The 13,614-nt window shown below is 48.5% G+C and overlaps 2 protein-coding genes across 14 annotated transcripts; one reads left to right on the forward strand and one right to left on the reverse strand.

Moving 5' to 3' along the window:
- Positions 1-1,493: 1,493 nt before the first annotated feature.
- Positions 1,494-5,678, reverse strand: LOC110495545 (uncharacterized). 2 transcript variants are annotated; one of them, XM_090239842.1, is made up of 2 exons: positions 5,575-5,678; positions 1,494-5,010 (listed from the first exon to the last, which is right to left on the reverse strand). In XM_090239842.1, exon 2 carries the CDS (start codon positions 3,547-3,549, stop codon positions 1,594-1,596), a length of 1,956 nt encoding a protein of 651 aa, XP_090095968.1. In that variant the 5' UTR covers positions 3,550-5,010; positions 5,575-5,678; the 3' UTR covers positions 1,494-1,593. The 2 variants fall into 2 exon arrangements, with proteins under 2 accessions (XP_090095968.1, XP_036838141.2); XM_036982246.2 differs by having other exon boundaries at positions 3,613-5,010.
- LOC110495543 (uncharacterized) lies at positions 5,185-13,513 on the forward strand. Of its 12 annotated transcripts, none has more exons than XM_090239832.1 (10): positions 5,185-5,311; positions 8,329-8,531; positions 8,661-8,750; positions 8,934-9,011; positions 9,279-9,371; positions 9,499-9,625; positions 9,820-10,300; positions 10,659-10,717; positions 11,176-12,333; positions 12,886-13,513. In XM_090239832.1, exons 1-10 carry the CDS (start codon positions 5,308-5,310, stop codon positions 13,077-13,079), a joined length of 2,487 nt encoding a protein of 828 aa, XP_090095958.1. In that variant the 5' UTR covers positions 5,185-5,307; the 3' UTR covers positions 13,080-13,513. The 12 variants fall into 12 exon arrangements, with proteins under 12 accessions (XP_090095958.1, XP_090095959.1, XP_090095957.1 ...); XM_090239833.1 differs by having other exon boundaries at positions 8,664-8,750; XM_090239831.1 differs by having other exon boundaries at positions 5,187-5,311; positions 8,664-8,750; positions 9,820-10,309.
- Positions 13,514-13,614: the final 101 nt, after the last annotated feature.

Consider the following 13,614-nt stretch of genomic DNA (forward strand, 5'->3'; position numbering starts at 1 on the left):
CTGGATAAATTAACACTATCCTCCAGTTCTGTTCTGATTCTATCCTCAGGTTCCATTAGAATTCTATCCTCCAGTTCTGTTCCGATTCTATCCTCAGGTTCCATTAGAATTCTATCCTCCAGTTCTGTTCCGATTCTATCCTCAGGTTCCATTAGAATTCTATCCTCCAGTTCTGTTCCGATTCTATCCTCAGGTTCCATTAGAATTCTATCCTCCAGTTCTGTTCCGATTCTATCCTCAGGTTCCATTAGAATTCTATCCTCCAGTTCTGTTCCGATTCTATCCTCAGGTTAGATATCCTCATCCTTGGGTTCTGTTACAATTGTATCCTCAGGGTCCATGATACCTGCCATGAGGGGAAGGGGGGAGTGGAGGCTCACTCATGATCCAGGGAGTACTGGAGGAGGGCTGAAGTAGAATAGAGGCTGGGTCAGAGGGTTGTGTTGAGGCAGGGCTGGGTCAGAGGGTTGTATTGAGGCAGTGCTGGGACAGAGGGCTGGGTTGAGGCGGGGCTGGGACAGAGGGCTGGGTTGTGGCGGGGCTGGGACAGAGGGCTGGGTTGAGGCACGGCTTGGTTGAGGCAGGGCTGGGACTGAGGGCTGGGTTGGGGCAGGGCTGGGTTGAGGCAGGGCTGGGACAGAGGGCTAGATTGAGGCAGGGCTGGGACAGAGGGCTGGGACAGAGGGCTAGGTTGAGGCACAGCTGGGTTGAGGCAGGGCTGGGACAGAGGGCTGGATTGGGGCAGGGCTGGGACAGAGGGCTGGGACAGAGGACTGGGTTGAGGCAGGGCTGGGACAGAGGGCTGGATTGGGACAGAGGGCTGGGACAGAGGGCTGGATTGGGACAGAGGGCTGGGATATAGAATTGAATCCACAAAAACAATATGTTTTTGTGGATTAATTTGGGTAGAGAGAAGGAGAATGGGGAGACCAATGAAGAAAGGGTGAATAGAAAGGTGGCAGAGAGGTGGACAAAGAAGGGTAACGGAGTAGGGGGATGAATAGAGGAGTAACGGAGTGGGGGGATAAATAGAGGAGTAACCGAGTAGGGGGATGAATAGAGAAGTAACGGAGTGGGGGGATAAATAGAGGAGTAACGGAGTGGGGGGATGAATAGAGGAGTAACCGAGAAACGGAGTAGGGGGATGAATAGAGGAGTAACAGAGTAGGGGGATGAATAGAGGAGTAATGGAGTGGGGGGATGAATAGAGAAGTAACGGAGTGGGGGGATGAATAGAGGAGTAACGGAGTGGGGGATAAATAGAGGAGTAACCGAGTAACGGAGTAGGGGGATGAATAGAGGAGTAACAGAGTAGGGGGATGAATAGAGGAGTAATGGAGTGGGGGGATGAATAGAGGAGTAACGGAGTGGGGGGATGAATAGAGGAGTAACCGTAACAGAGTGGGGGGATGAATAGAGGAGTAACGGAGTGGGGGGATGAATAGAGGAGTAACGGAGTGGGGGGATGAATAGAGGAGTAACGGAGTGGGGGATAAATAGAGGAGTAATGGAGTGGGGGGATGAATAGAGAGATAACCGAGTAACGGAGTGGGGGGATGAATAGGGGTAACAGAGTAACGGAATGGGGGATGATTAGAGGGGTAACAGAGTAACGGAGTGGGGGGATGAATAAGGGTAACAGAGTAACGGAGTGGGGGGATGAATAGGGGTAACAGAGTAACGGAGTGGGGGGATGAATAGAGGGGTAACAGTAACGGAGTGGGGGGATGAATATGGGTAACAGTAACGGAGTGGGGGGGTGAATAGAGGGGTAACAGTAATGGAGTGGGGGGGTGAATAGAGGGGTAACAGTAACGGAGTGGGGGGATGAATAGGGGTAACAGAGTAACGGAGTGGGGGGGTGAATAGAGGGGTAACAGTAACGGAGTGGGGGGATGAATAGGGGTAACAGAGTAACGGAGTGGGGGGATGAATAGGGGTAACAGAGTAACGGAGTGGGGGGATGAATAGAGGGGTAACAGTAACGGAGTGGGGGGATGAATATGGGTAACAGTAACGGAGTGGGGGGGTGAATAGAGGGGTAACAGTAATGGAGTGGGGGGGTGAATAGAGGGGTAACAGTAACGGAGTGGGGGGATGAATAGGGGTAACAGAGTAACGGAGTGGGGGGGTGAATAGAGGGGTAACAGTAACGGAGTGGGGGGATGAATAGGGGTAACAGAGTAACGGAGTGGGGGGATGAATAGAGGGGTAACAGAGGAACGGAGTGGGGGGATGAATAGAGGGGTAACAGTAACGGAGTGGGGGGATGAATAGGGGTAACAGAGTAACGGAGTGGGGGGATGAATAGAGGGGTAACAGTAACGGAGTGGGGGGATGAATATGGGTAACAGTAACGGAGTGGGGGGATGAATATGGGTAACAGTAACGGAGTGGGGGGGGTGAATAGGGGTAACAGAGTAACGGAGTGGGGGGATGAATATGGGTAACAGTAACGGAGTGGGGGGATGAATAGAGGGGTAACAGTAACGGAGTGGGGGGATGAATAGAGGGGTAACAGTAACGGAGTGGGGGGGTGAATATGGGTAACAGTAACGGAGTGGGGGGGTGAATAGGGGTAACAGAGTAACGGAGTGGGGGGATGAATATGGGTAACAGTAACGGAGTGGGGGGATGAATAGGGGTAACAGAGTAACGGAGTGGGGGGATGAATAGGGGTAACAGTAACGGAGTGGGGGGGTGAATAGGGGTAACAGAGTAACGGAGTGGGGGGATGAATATGGGTAACAGTAACGGATTGGGGGGGTGAATAGGGGTAACAGAGTAACGGAGTGGGGGGATGAATATGGGTAACAGTAACGGAGTGGGGGGGTGAATAGGGGTAACAGAGTAACGGAGTGGGGGGATGAATAGGGGTAACAGAGTAACGGAGTGGGGGGATGAATAGAGGGGTAACAGTAACGGAGTGGGGGGGTGAATAGGGGTAACAGAGGAACGGAGTGGGGGGATGAATAGAGGGGTAACAGTAACGGAGTGGGGGGGTGAATATGGGTAACAGAGTAATGGAGTGGGGGGATGAATAGAGGGGTAACAGTAACGGAGTGGGGGGATGAATAGAGGGGTAACAGTAATGGAGTGGGGGGGATGAATGGGGGTAACAGAGTAATGGAGTGGGGGGGTGAATAGAGGGGTAACAGTAACAGAGTGGGGGGGTGAATGGGGTAACAGAGTAATGGAGTGGGGGGATGAATAGAGGGGTAACAGTAATGGAGTGGGGATGAATAGAGGGGTAACAGAGTAACGGAGTGGGGGGATGAATAGAGGGGTAACAGTAATGGAGTGGGGGGATGAATAGAGGGGTAACAGTAATGGAGTGGGGATGAATAGAGGGGTAACAGAGTAACGGAGTGGGGGGATGAATAGAGGGGTAACAGTAACGGAGTGGGGGGATGAATAGAGGGGTAACAGTAACGGAGTGGGGGGATGAATAGAGGGGTAACAGTAATGGAGTGGGGGGATGAATAGAGGGGTAATAGAGTAATGGAGTGGGTGATGATCACTTAAGTAGCTGCAATGAGCAGTAAGCATCTTACAAACAGTGAGAAGTTGGGCTAAAATTAGCCTTGCCAATGAACTTAAACGAGAGAGAGAAATACATGTTATCACACACAAACACAAAAAATAAAGCCAAAGCTGTCAGAATAACTTCATTGCAACCTGGTTTACCCACTGGCCTGTTTTTGTGTCTTGAGTCTGCCTGTTACTGTCTGTTAGTGTGTATGTCTCTGTTATAGTGTGTGTGTGCGCGTCCCTGTGCCGTCCACATGGAGGGTCAGAGGTGAAGTGCCCTCTCCAGTGTGGTGCCTCTTCTGGTGTTTCTTTCGGTCGCCATCTTGTGAGAAGCTTCTCCCACAGTCAGAGCAACTGTACGGTTTCTCTCCAGTGTGAATTCTCATGTGTGTGGTTAGTGTGTCCTGTTGAAAGAAACGTTTGTCGCAGCAGGAGCACTGGAGAGCTCGCTCTCCGTAATGGAACCTCCTCAAATGCCTCATCACTCCATCGGAGCGGGTAAAAGTCTTCCCACATACTGAGCAAGGATAGGCTTTCTTTTCAGAGAGTGGTAGCTCGTGTTTGCGCCTGTGTCTCCTGTACGTTGCATCGTGTCTGAAACTCTCCCCACACTCGTTGCAGAGGTAGGGTTTCTCTCCAGTGTGTATTCGCTGGTGATGTTTCAAACTATGTGCCTGTGTAAAACCCTCCCCACAGTGGGTGCATATGTATGGCATTTGTCCACTGTGTACTCTCTGGTGTCTTTCAAATTTTCCTTTGTGTAAGAACCGCTTACCGCAGTCAGAGCAGTAGAGGGCCAGCTCTTCAGTATGTACTGGCAAGTGTGTTGTTAGTTCTTCCAGGTCAGAAAAGCTCTCATCACACCTTGGACAGCCGTGAGGTTTCTTTTCCTTGTGTGTAAGGTGATTTTTTTCCAGATGTTTTTCAAGCTGCTCCAAATGGACAAATCCTTTCACACAATCAGTACAGGGGTGTTTAAGTTTCTTCTTCTTTCTTTCATGTGTTTTCAGGTGTGATTTCAGATGATCTGTGCGGGTAAAACCTTTACCACACTCAGAGCAGAGGTACGGCCTCTCTGTCATATGAATTTTCTGGTGTGTTTTAAGATTATCCGAACGGGTATAACTTTTACCACAATCAGGGCAGATGTGACAAGGCTTCTGTTCTCCGGTATTAGAACTCTTGAGACGGTCCTCTGTATCGTGAGGCTCTTCTCCGTCCTCCTGTTTTATTTGCACCTGCAGTATATCTGTGTGTTGATTGTCCCTCTCAATATCAGCCATTGTCTCTGGAGTATCCTCCTGTAGCACTTGAAAGGAATGTTTTGATGATTCGGTCAAAAGGAGGACCACTTTTGGCCCAAAGTGAAGGGGGAGATTCTAGGATTCTGATGTGTTGTCCCAGGTAAGGCTCTCCCGCTGGTGGTGTGGTGGACAATATCTGATAGGATCGTCTCACCAAATACCATGTAGTCACAGTCTTGATGTAAAAAAAGAAAATAAGAAAAACATGGTTAGCTAGTTCGTAGTTTGACAAAAGACAAAAGTAGGCAAATGTTTAGCCAGTTAGCTAGTTACGTGCCTAATTTGGTTGATTATCAAAATCCATCAGCTGTGTTGTTGTTGTGAGTCGCAGAACGCACGCTGGCAATCTGCTCTATCAACTTCCGGTTCATCAAAAGTTTACGAGGAAACGAGCAGCTAGCCTTGCCTCTTCAATCAACATTTGTAAGATACGACTAAAAGACGGCATATAAGATTTCCACGGGGAAGCAACATGGGTATGCATTAATGTAAAGATTGTGGCTAGGTAGCTATATAGCTTACTCTTTCTAATCAAGCTGTCGGTGGAAGCAGGCCGTTGTGGGTGTAGTTTAACGTAGCTAGCTAACGTTAGTTATCTAGCTAAAGTTCGCTTCCGCCGACATGAGTTATTTTCTCTAGTCTTGTTATCAAATATTTTAGGCTAGCTAAAATTGCACACTCAATTTCAGTGCATCTCCTGCGAAATGTGGGATTAACTGTAAAATATACTCATACGTACTTGCTTGGCAGTATCACTCGGGTGGTGCTGTGGCCTATGCACCAAGTTTGCCTGCTAGGAGTCATGGGTAACTGCATACATTGAGCGTGTCTGAAAGTGGGCGTTGCGAAATAAGCGGGAGGATCAACAAAAGCGTAAATCTAACAGCTAATTGGGCAGATTTGTTGCCACTCAAGACCGTTTTGCGTGGCTGCTTCCTTGTAGCGTTTTAGCCAAACTCTGCATGGTCAATCCGATGTCTGCATTGGCCATGCAGCATTTACAGCGATATGTCCTCGGCAGAAGTCATTGCATTCATACCTGGAGTCCTGAGTGGCGCAGCGGTCTAAGGCACTGCATCTCAGTGTTAGAGGCGTCACCACAGGCCCTGGTTCGAATCCAGGCTGTATCACATCGGCTGTGATTGGGACGGCGTACAATTGGCCCAGCATCGTCCGGGTTTGGCCGGGGTAGGCTGTCAATGTAAATAAGAATTTGTTCATAACTGACTTGCCTAGTTAATTAAAGGTGGACAAATATATATATATATATATATATATATATGTGTGTATTTATAACCAAGACCATAGTCTGTCGTTTCTAATGGCAACAAATTAGTCATAGTGGGCAGAGCCAAGCCCGAGCTAGCGAGATCCTATTGGCGCGTTCTAGCCAACATCTGCATATTTCCGTTAGGGAACGCCTACTTTGAAATGCGCGTGTGCAATAACTTCATTCGCCTTTGCGCTCCTAAATAACGTGTTTTTTTCAACTTTAGCAAAGTGTAAATTTTACAAAATTTAGTCCACTCTGTTCATAACACATTTTAGTTTTGGGAACAGAAAAACGTATTGCAATCAAATGTTTCATAAATTGAGAAAATTAGCATTATGTCGGCCAAAATCCATCTCGTTACATCTTCTCGCACTTCCATATTTGGTAGTGAGTGGAAACACCAAGCGAATGCTTCACATTTATACATCCGGTGAAATATCTCTAATTGTTCTGTGTTCATATTTCTTGCGCTTCGCGGAATAGCGCAAAGCTGTTGTAAAGGAAGTCTTCTTCTACGGTATTTTGGCGATCGCACAATTGAATGTGCATCCCGCCACCTACTGTGCGGGATGTAAACAGGACCCCCGTCCAAACAGATCTGATCCCCCTGCTAAAAAATAAAACAGATCTGATCCCTACACAGGCTCAAGGGGAACCTGGGAGGGCGGGTCTTCCGGGACCAGTACCCCTCGCAATTCTTCCCAGCACACACTTGAAACATGGCCAAATAATTTACAATTCTTACACAGCAGTGGTTTGGGGAGGAAAGCTTCACATGCGGACGTATTTGCACTTTATAAAAAAACAACAGGACTGACACTTTTTTTTATTTTCTCCATTCAGAACATTTGTCTTCACCAGTTTTGCTCGAAGTGCTGCTTGATTCGAACTCAGCATCCACATCTGCCATCTTTTCTGCCACCTTAATTATCCTAACCTGCCACGGTATTTATCCTAACCTGCCACGGTAATTATCCTAACCTGCCACGGTAATTATCCTAACCTGCCACGGTATTTATCCTAACCTGCCACGGTAATTATCCTAACCTGCCACGGTATTTATCCTAACCTGCCACGGTATTTATCCTAACCTGCCACGGTAATTATCCTAACCTGCCACGGTAATTATCCTAACCTGCCACGGTATTTATCCTAACCTGCCACGGTATTTATCCTAACCTGCCACGGTAATTATCCTAACCTGCCACGGTAATTATCCTAACCTGCAGCGGTATTTATCCTAACCTGCCACGGTAATTATCCTAACCTGCCACGGTATTTATCCTAACCTGCCACGGTAATTATCCTAACCTGCCACGGTAATTATCCTAACCTGCCACGGTAATTATCCTAACCTGCCACGGTAATTATCCTAACCTGCCACGGTAATTATCCTAACCTGCCACGGTATTTATCCTAACCTGCCACGGTAATTATCCTAACCAGTTTAGCTAAAAGGAAGCAGTTAGCAGTCACGCAAATGACATTGAGTGGCAACTGCCCAATTAGCTGTTATATTTCCATATACCCACTTTTGTTGACCCTCCCACTTATTTTGCAATGCCCACTTTCAGACAATCAATGCCAGCAGTGGAGGCTGCTGAGGGGAGGACGGCTCATAATAATGGCTGGAACGGAGGAAATGGAATGGCATGAAACACATTAAAACCATGCCATTACCACAAGCCCGTTCTCCTCAATTAAGGGGCCACCAACCTCCTGTGTTGGCCAGCACAGCTCACAGTGTAGCTCTGGTCCAGGGCGTTAGCACATCCCTCTAATGCCCTGGACCAGAGCTATTCACAGTGATGACCAGTGGTGTGATTCCTGGATATGGTGAAATGTGTACTGTTTGAACACTTGCATCTCACCTAACGTCCATCCTTCTTTAAAGTAAGCACTGCTGTACTATTAAGTAAGTAAGTAAGTAAGTAGCCTTGCATGAGTCTATTTCCTGTTTTCTGATGCGTGAGGCAGCTTGATGTGTACTCCCTTTGGACAGGACATTAATCTATCGCAGGTCTTTACCCCCAATCCATTGCTGAGTGCCAAGCAGAGATGCATCTGGTCCCATTTTTACAGTCTTTGGTGTGACTTGGTTGGGGATCAAACGCCTAACATTCCATCTCAGGGTGGACACTCCAGAAGTATTCAAACAGGGCAAATGTGTGCTTTGTGTAGCCTGCCTGTCTATACTTACCTCCCCCTCCTTTCCCACAGATGGCCCCCTCCCTCTCTCTTCTCTGAGACTCCTGGTGCCACCGCTGCGTCTGATGTCTGCGGTCATGTGGCAGGTGGTGGGGCGGCGGCGTTTGGAGCATTATGGGAAGCTGGAGGACTTTGTGTGTTTGGTCACAGAGACAGTTCCAGAACTACTGACTGACAGGCAGAGAGCATTACTGCTTCTAGGCCTCAGAGCAAAGGTGTGTGTGTTTCTTCCAGCAGTAACCTACACAGTATTTTCCATGTGCTGCAAATCAGAAGTTCACCTCTGTTGTAAAGTGTTGCACAGTGTTGTAATTTTAAACGGACCTCCTGATCGGTCCATCTAGCAGATGTCCCAGGAGGGGATAGTTGAGGATGTCGCCCCAGAACTCATCCAGACTCACCTGGACAGGATCCAGTCCATCTGTCTGACAAAGGTGAGAGAGAGGGCTCATGGGAACTGGATTTTTACAGCCTGCCTTTTACTGAACCTATAGAGTGATAGGGTGGAGTAAAGGGAGGGAACTGAGTGCCAGAATGGGGACACACCTTTTCTGAGTGCTGAGAGGGAGGCGTTTGGCCCTGACACACACTAAGGTATGTGTCTGTTGTTTTTACAGTCCAGTGACAAGGCCTTTGAGGATGCCAAAGCCAGGCTCATGGCATACACCCAGAGGAGTCCAGGAGATCAATGGACTGTAAGAAAATGAATCATTCTTCACTTGAGTAACATGCAGCAGAGCATGTGACAGCACTGTACTAAACTCTGAGTTCAGTGAAGAATTGTTCTCTCTCTCTACTATCTCTCTGTCTACTATCTCTCTCTCTGTACTATCTCTCTCTACTGTCTCTCTCTCTGCTATCTCTCTCTGTACTATATCTCTCTTTCTCTGCTATCTCTTTCTCTCTGCTATCTCTCTCTCTGTACTATATATCTCTCTTTCTCTCTCTACTATCTCTCTCAGTTTGGTCAATACTTTAATGCAGAGCTGGAGTCTCTGGTGTGTGTGTTCCTCTCCAGACTGGAGGAGCTGCTGCCAGTACCAGACTTTAAACAGGTACACAGTGACCGGCAACCGCATGTCAACCATCAACTTCACTACTAAGAGACTACACAAGCTACATATTGACCACATTTACTAACCACACTTTGACCAGCACACATCTCCCCCCTGTGTTCCCCAGGCTGCTTCCTGGCTTGACTCTGTCCCCGGTGGTGTGGATGAATGTCTGCAGTCTATCCCCCACAGTGACAGGCTGAGGTCTGTGCTGCAGAGCCAAACGTGCTGCCGGGAACACCTGATAAATAGAGGTACGTCACCAACCCTGCAGAAATCACCAACCCTGCAGAAATCACCAACCCTGCAGAAATCACCAACCCTGCAGAAATCACCAACCCTGCAGAAATCACCAACCCAGTCATAGTCTGCAGTCTCAGTTGTTTTAAAAGTCCAAATGTTTTTATTTGAATTGTTTACAGCTGTGCTTCTCGCTTGTCTTGTGCAGACTCCAGCCCATCCCAGACCAACCTCCTCAGCTCTCTACCTGTTTGTCTTCCAAATTTGATGGTGTACTGTCCCTCTGCCGACTCTGACAGGGAGTCAGAACCCTTCCCTGAGGAAAGGATGGATGAAGAGAGAGGAGAAGAACAGGAGAAGGTCTGCATCAAACGAGAGGACGACGAGAAATCGAAAGTAGCCGAGCTGATTGGTCAAGACCAGGAATCAGCCAATAGAGTGGCAGGGGAAACGGAAACGTCCAACCTAGGGATTATGGGTTTCATTGTTCAGAGCCAATCTATAATGATTATCCCCCAGCCGGGCCAGCACTCTCTTGCTGTCGTCTCCCAGTCTGCACCCACTCTCACCTTGCCTGTGGCCTGCAGGGGGCAGACTGCAGTCAACTCTCCCTCAGGACAGAGCAGGCCCTCGCCAGAGAGGAACACTGTTCCTGTGAGCAGCCAAAAGCCCCAGGCCTCACCGGGGAGGTATGTGTGGTCAGTATTTGTGTGGTGTGTTAGGAATGCGGTAGCGTGACAGTAAGTATGGACAGATTGTATCAGAATGGGTGTTTTGAGTGGTAAGTGTGTGTGTGAGTGGTAGTGTGATGATGGACAGAGTGTGTGTGTGTGTGTCTAACACCACACTGAGGAGGAAAGTGTGGTCAGCGTGTGTTTGGGAGTGTGTGTATGTGTGTGGAATGCAGTAGCGTGACAGTAAGTATGGACAGATTGTATCTTGTGTGTTTTTGAGTGTACATTATTTGAACAGTGTCGAAACGTGAACTGTGTGTGAGTATTGGGTAAATGATGAATGATTAACATGACATGTTATTTCCCACCTCAGCATCATCCCAGAGTCGTCTGATAAGCCTGTAGAATGTATTAGGGTGGAGAATGACACAGGTGAGTGTCTTATACCCTCCTAACCACCTGCAGCTCACAGGAGGCTGCTGAGGGGAGGACAGCTCATAATAATGGCTGGAACAAAGCAAATGGAATGGCATCAAACACCTGTGTGTGGTTTATTTGATACCATTCCACTCCAGCCATTATCACAAGCCCGTCCTCCCCACCAGCCTCCTGTGCTGCAGCTCCCTATCAGGTGTACGCATAAGATATTCCTATTTTGTCCTCCATTACAAACTCCATTTCCCAATATCCTCTCTGGTTATCCTCTCGTGTGCCTTTTTTAAAAATGTACGTAGTTCTGTCCTTGAGCTGTTCTTGTCTATTAATGTTCGTGTCATGTTTCATGTTATGTGTTGGACCACAGGATGAGTAGCTGCTGCTTTCACAGCAGCTAATGGGGATCCTAATAAAATACCAATTACCTCTCACCTTCTCTTCCTGTTTCCTCACAGACAGCCCCACAGGGGAGTCATCGTCTTCCGAGACGCTCCCGTCTAGCGTATCCCACAATCCCCGGCGTGTTGCCCATAAGTGTCCGACGTGCGGGAAGTGTTTCATCTACCGTTCCCAGGTGCTGCGTCACCTGACCACACACTCACGAGGCGGCCGCTACAAATGCGCCCAGTGTGGCGTTGGCTTCCCAACGCCCTGGAGCCTGAACGACCATAAGCGCTCTGTGTGTGTCAACGCCACCTTCGACTGCGCACAGTGCGGGAAGCGGTTTGCATCGCTCCGCGAGCAGTACCGCCACCGCCTCACCCACAAGACCAACACCTGTTTTCAATGTGGGGCGGGCTTTAGGACCCAGCTGGAACTGACCCGACACCACAAGACCCACTGGGCCCAGCCACTGCACCAGTGCTGCCTGTGTGGCAAACGCTTCCGCCTCCTCTCTAGCCTGACGAATCACAAGCAGACTCACTCTTCCGGCGGCGGCTTCGCCTGCACCCAGTGCGAGCGTGTGTTCGGCTCGGCGAAGGAGCGCGACGCCCACCGGCAGATGCACCGCGTACCCAAACTCGTCTGTCCTGTTTGCGGCGAGACATTCACCTCGCAGGCCAAACTCATCAAACACCAGCAGACCCATCCGGTCCCAGAGGGGAGCGAGGGCCAGAGGTACAAGTGCCGCTACTGTGAGGAGACGTTTACAGGCCTGACCCTCATGAGGATCCACCAGAGAAGCCATCTTGTGGACAGACCTCATCAATGTGACCAGTGTGAGAAGAACTTCACTACTCTGGGGTCCCTCCAGTCCCACCTCAGAACCCACTCGGAGGAGAAGCCCTTTCTCTGCGCCCACTGCGGCAAGCGCTTCCGGACCAAAGACGGCATGGAGGGACACCTCCGGATCCACACGGGCGAGAAGCCCTTTCACTGCTCCTACTGTGGGAAACGCTTCACGGCGCTCGCCGGGTTGAATGTTCACGTGCGGCGGCACACGGGCGAGAGGCCGTACGTGTGTGAGGTGTGCGGAAAGGCGTGGCCCTCTGGTGGGGACTTGCAGAAACACATGCGCTGTCACACAGGAGAAAGACCTTACAGCTGTGTTGACTGTGGGAAGACATTCTCCATATCCTGTCACCTGACAGAACACATGAAGACACACTCAGGTCAGAACCAGGAGCTTGTAGTTAAAGGGATAGCTCGGATTTTGGCAATGAGGCCCAAAGAGTTCAATGAAGTTGTGGATACCATTTTTATGTCTCTGCGAGAAGTTTGGAGGAAGTTGCTAACTAGCGCTATTGCATTTGCTAAATCCCTGTGTAAGAATTTCCACAACAGTACCCATAGACTTCCAGTCATTGCGCTAATGCTAGTTAGCATTGGCTCGCGAACTACCTCTAACTTCCTTCATACTGGACACAGAGACATAATATCATCTGACTCTGGGGAAGTAGATAAAGGGACAACATCCCGAAGTATCCCTTTAAGGGGGCCGTTGATTTAACAATTATATGGTGTATATGAATGATACTGTTGTCATTTGTCCAAGAAATGCTAAACATGTTTGTACTTTCATATGCAATGCAGGACATATGCAATGTGTTTATGCATTTGTGATCAATGATAATAAAACAAACAATTTAATCGTAGTTCTGTGTAATCTGAAGTAACTCTGTGTAATCTTGATTTACAGTCCTTAATACTGTCCCGTCCCTCAGGTGAGAAGCCGTTCTCTTGTCCAGAGTGTGGGAAGAGCCTGAAGAGGAAGTTTGATCTGAAGAAGCACCTGTTGACTCACTCTGGAGTGCGTCCGTACCCCTGCCCTCACTGTGACAAGGGCTACACCCGCCGCACACACCTCAACAGGCACCTACAGAAACACTCGGCCGAGCTGTTAGCAGCAGCATTGTAGCCAGCATCATTTGCCCATGGATGGACATCTCAATAGTATTCTGTCCTTGAAATAACAATGGGCTCCCATCACCAAGATTCTGAATTGGAATCCAATGACTTCGAGACTAGAGGAACAGAACGTTCTGCCTATGGATGGCAGGGGTAAGCAATGTCTCCCTGCTGGTTGAGTTTGACTGAGATCATGTGACTTTTCCTGATTCATCTTGTGTTAATCAAGAATATGATTTGTGTGTGGTCTAACTGTAGTCTGTCATTATCAAATAGACCTAAAGCAATTTCTGTCTGTCGTGGCCTCATTTGTTTGATGAAACATTATAAAATAGTTGACTGATGGGTAACTGTTGCCTGAATAATGTCTCTTCAATTTATATCCTGTCTGTAATTCAGTTTAATATTTCTTCTGTGCTTTGATAAAACCTATCCCAAGTTCTACCTGTGTGTTGGCATTCTTCTTCCTTACCTATTACTGCTGGTGGTGATAATATGCCCATAAAGTCATGTTTCAGGCAGCGTAGTTAATATCAAATGCACTG

Source organism: Oncorhynchus mykiss, chromosome 7 (assembly GCF_057628025.1).
Source record: "Oncorhynchus mykiss isolate SJ-2025 chromosome 7, ASM5762802v1, whole genome shotgun sequence".
In the NCBI taxonomy this organism is placed as follows: Eukaryota; Metazoa; Chordata; class Actinopteri; order Salmoniformes; family Salmonidae; genus Oncorhynchus; species Oncorhynchus mykiss.

Bases quoted from the DNA above. Each gene is read 5' to 3' on its own strand.
- LOC110495545 (XM_090239842.1), bottom strand. From the start codon at position 3,549: ATGCTTACTGCTCATTGCAGCTACTTAAGTGATCATCACCCACTCCAT.
- LOC110495543 (XM_036982242.2), top strand. The intron at 8,751-8,933 runs GTGAGAGAGAGG...TTGTTTTTACAG, and splicing joins AGTCCATCTGTCTGACAAAG to TCCAGTGACAAGGCCTTTGA. The intron at 10,310-10,658 runs GTCAGTATTTGT...TTCCCACCTCAG, and splicing joins TCACCGGGGAGGTATGTGTG to CATCATCCCAGAGTCGTCTG.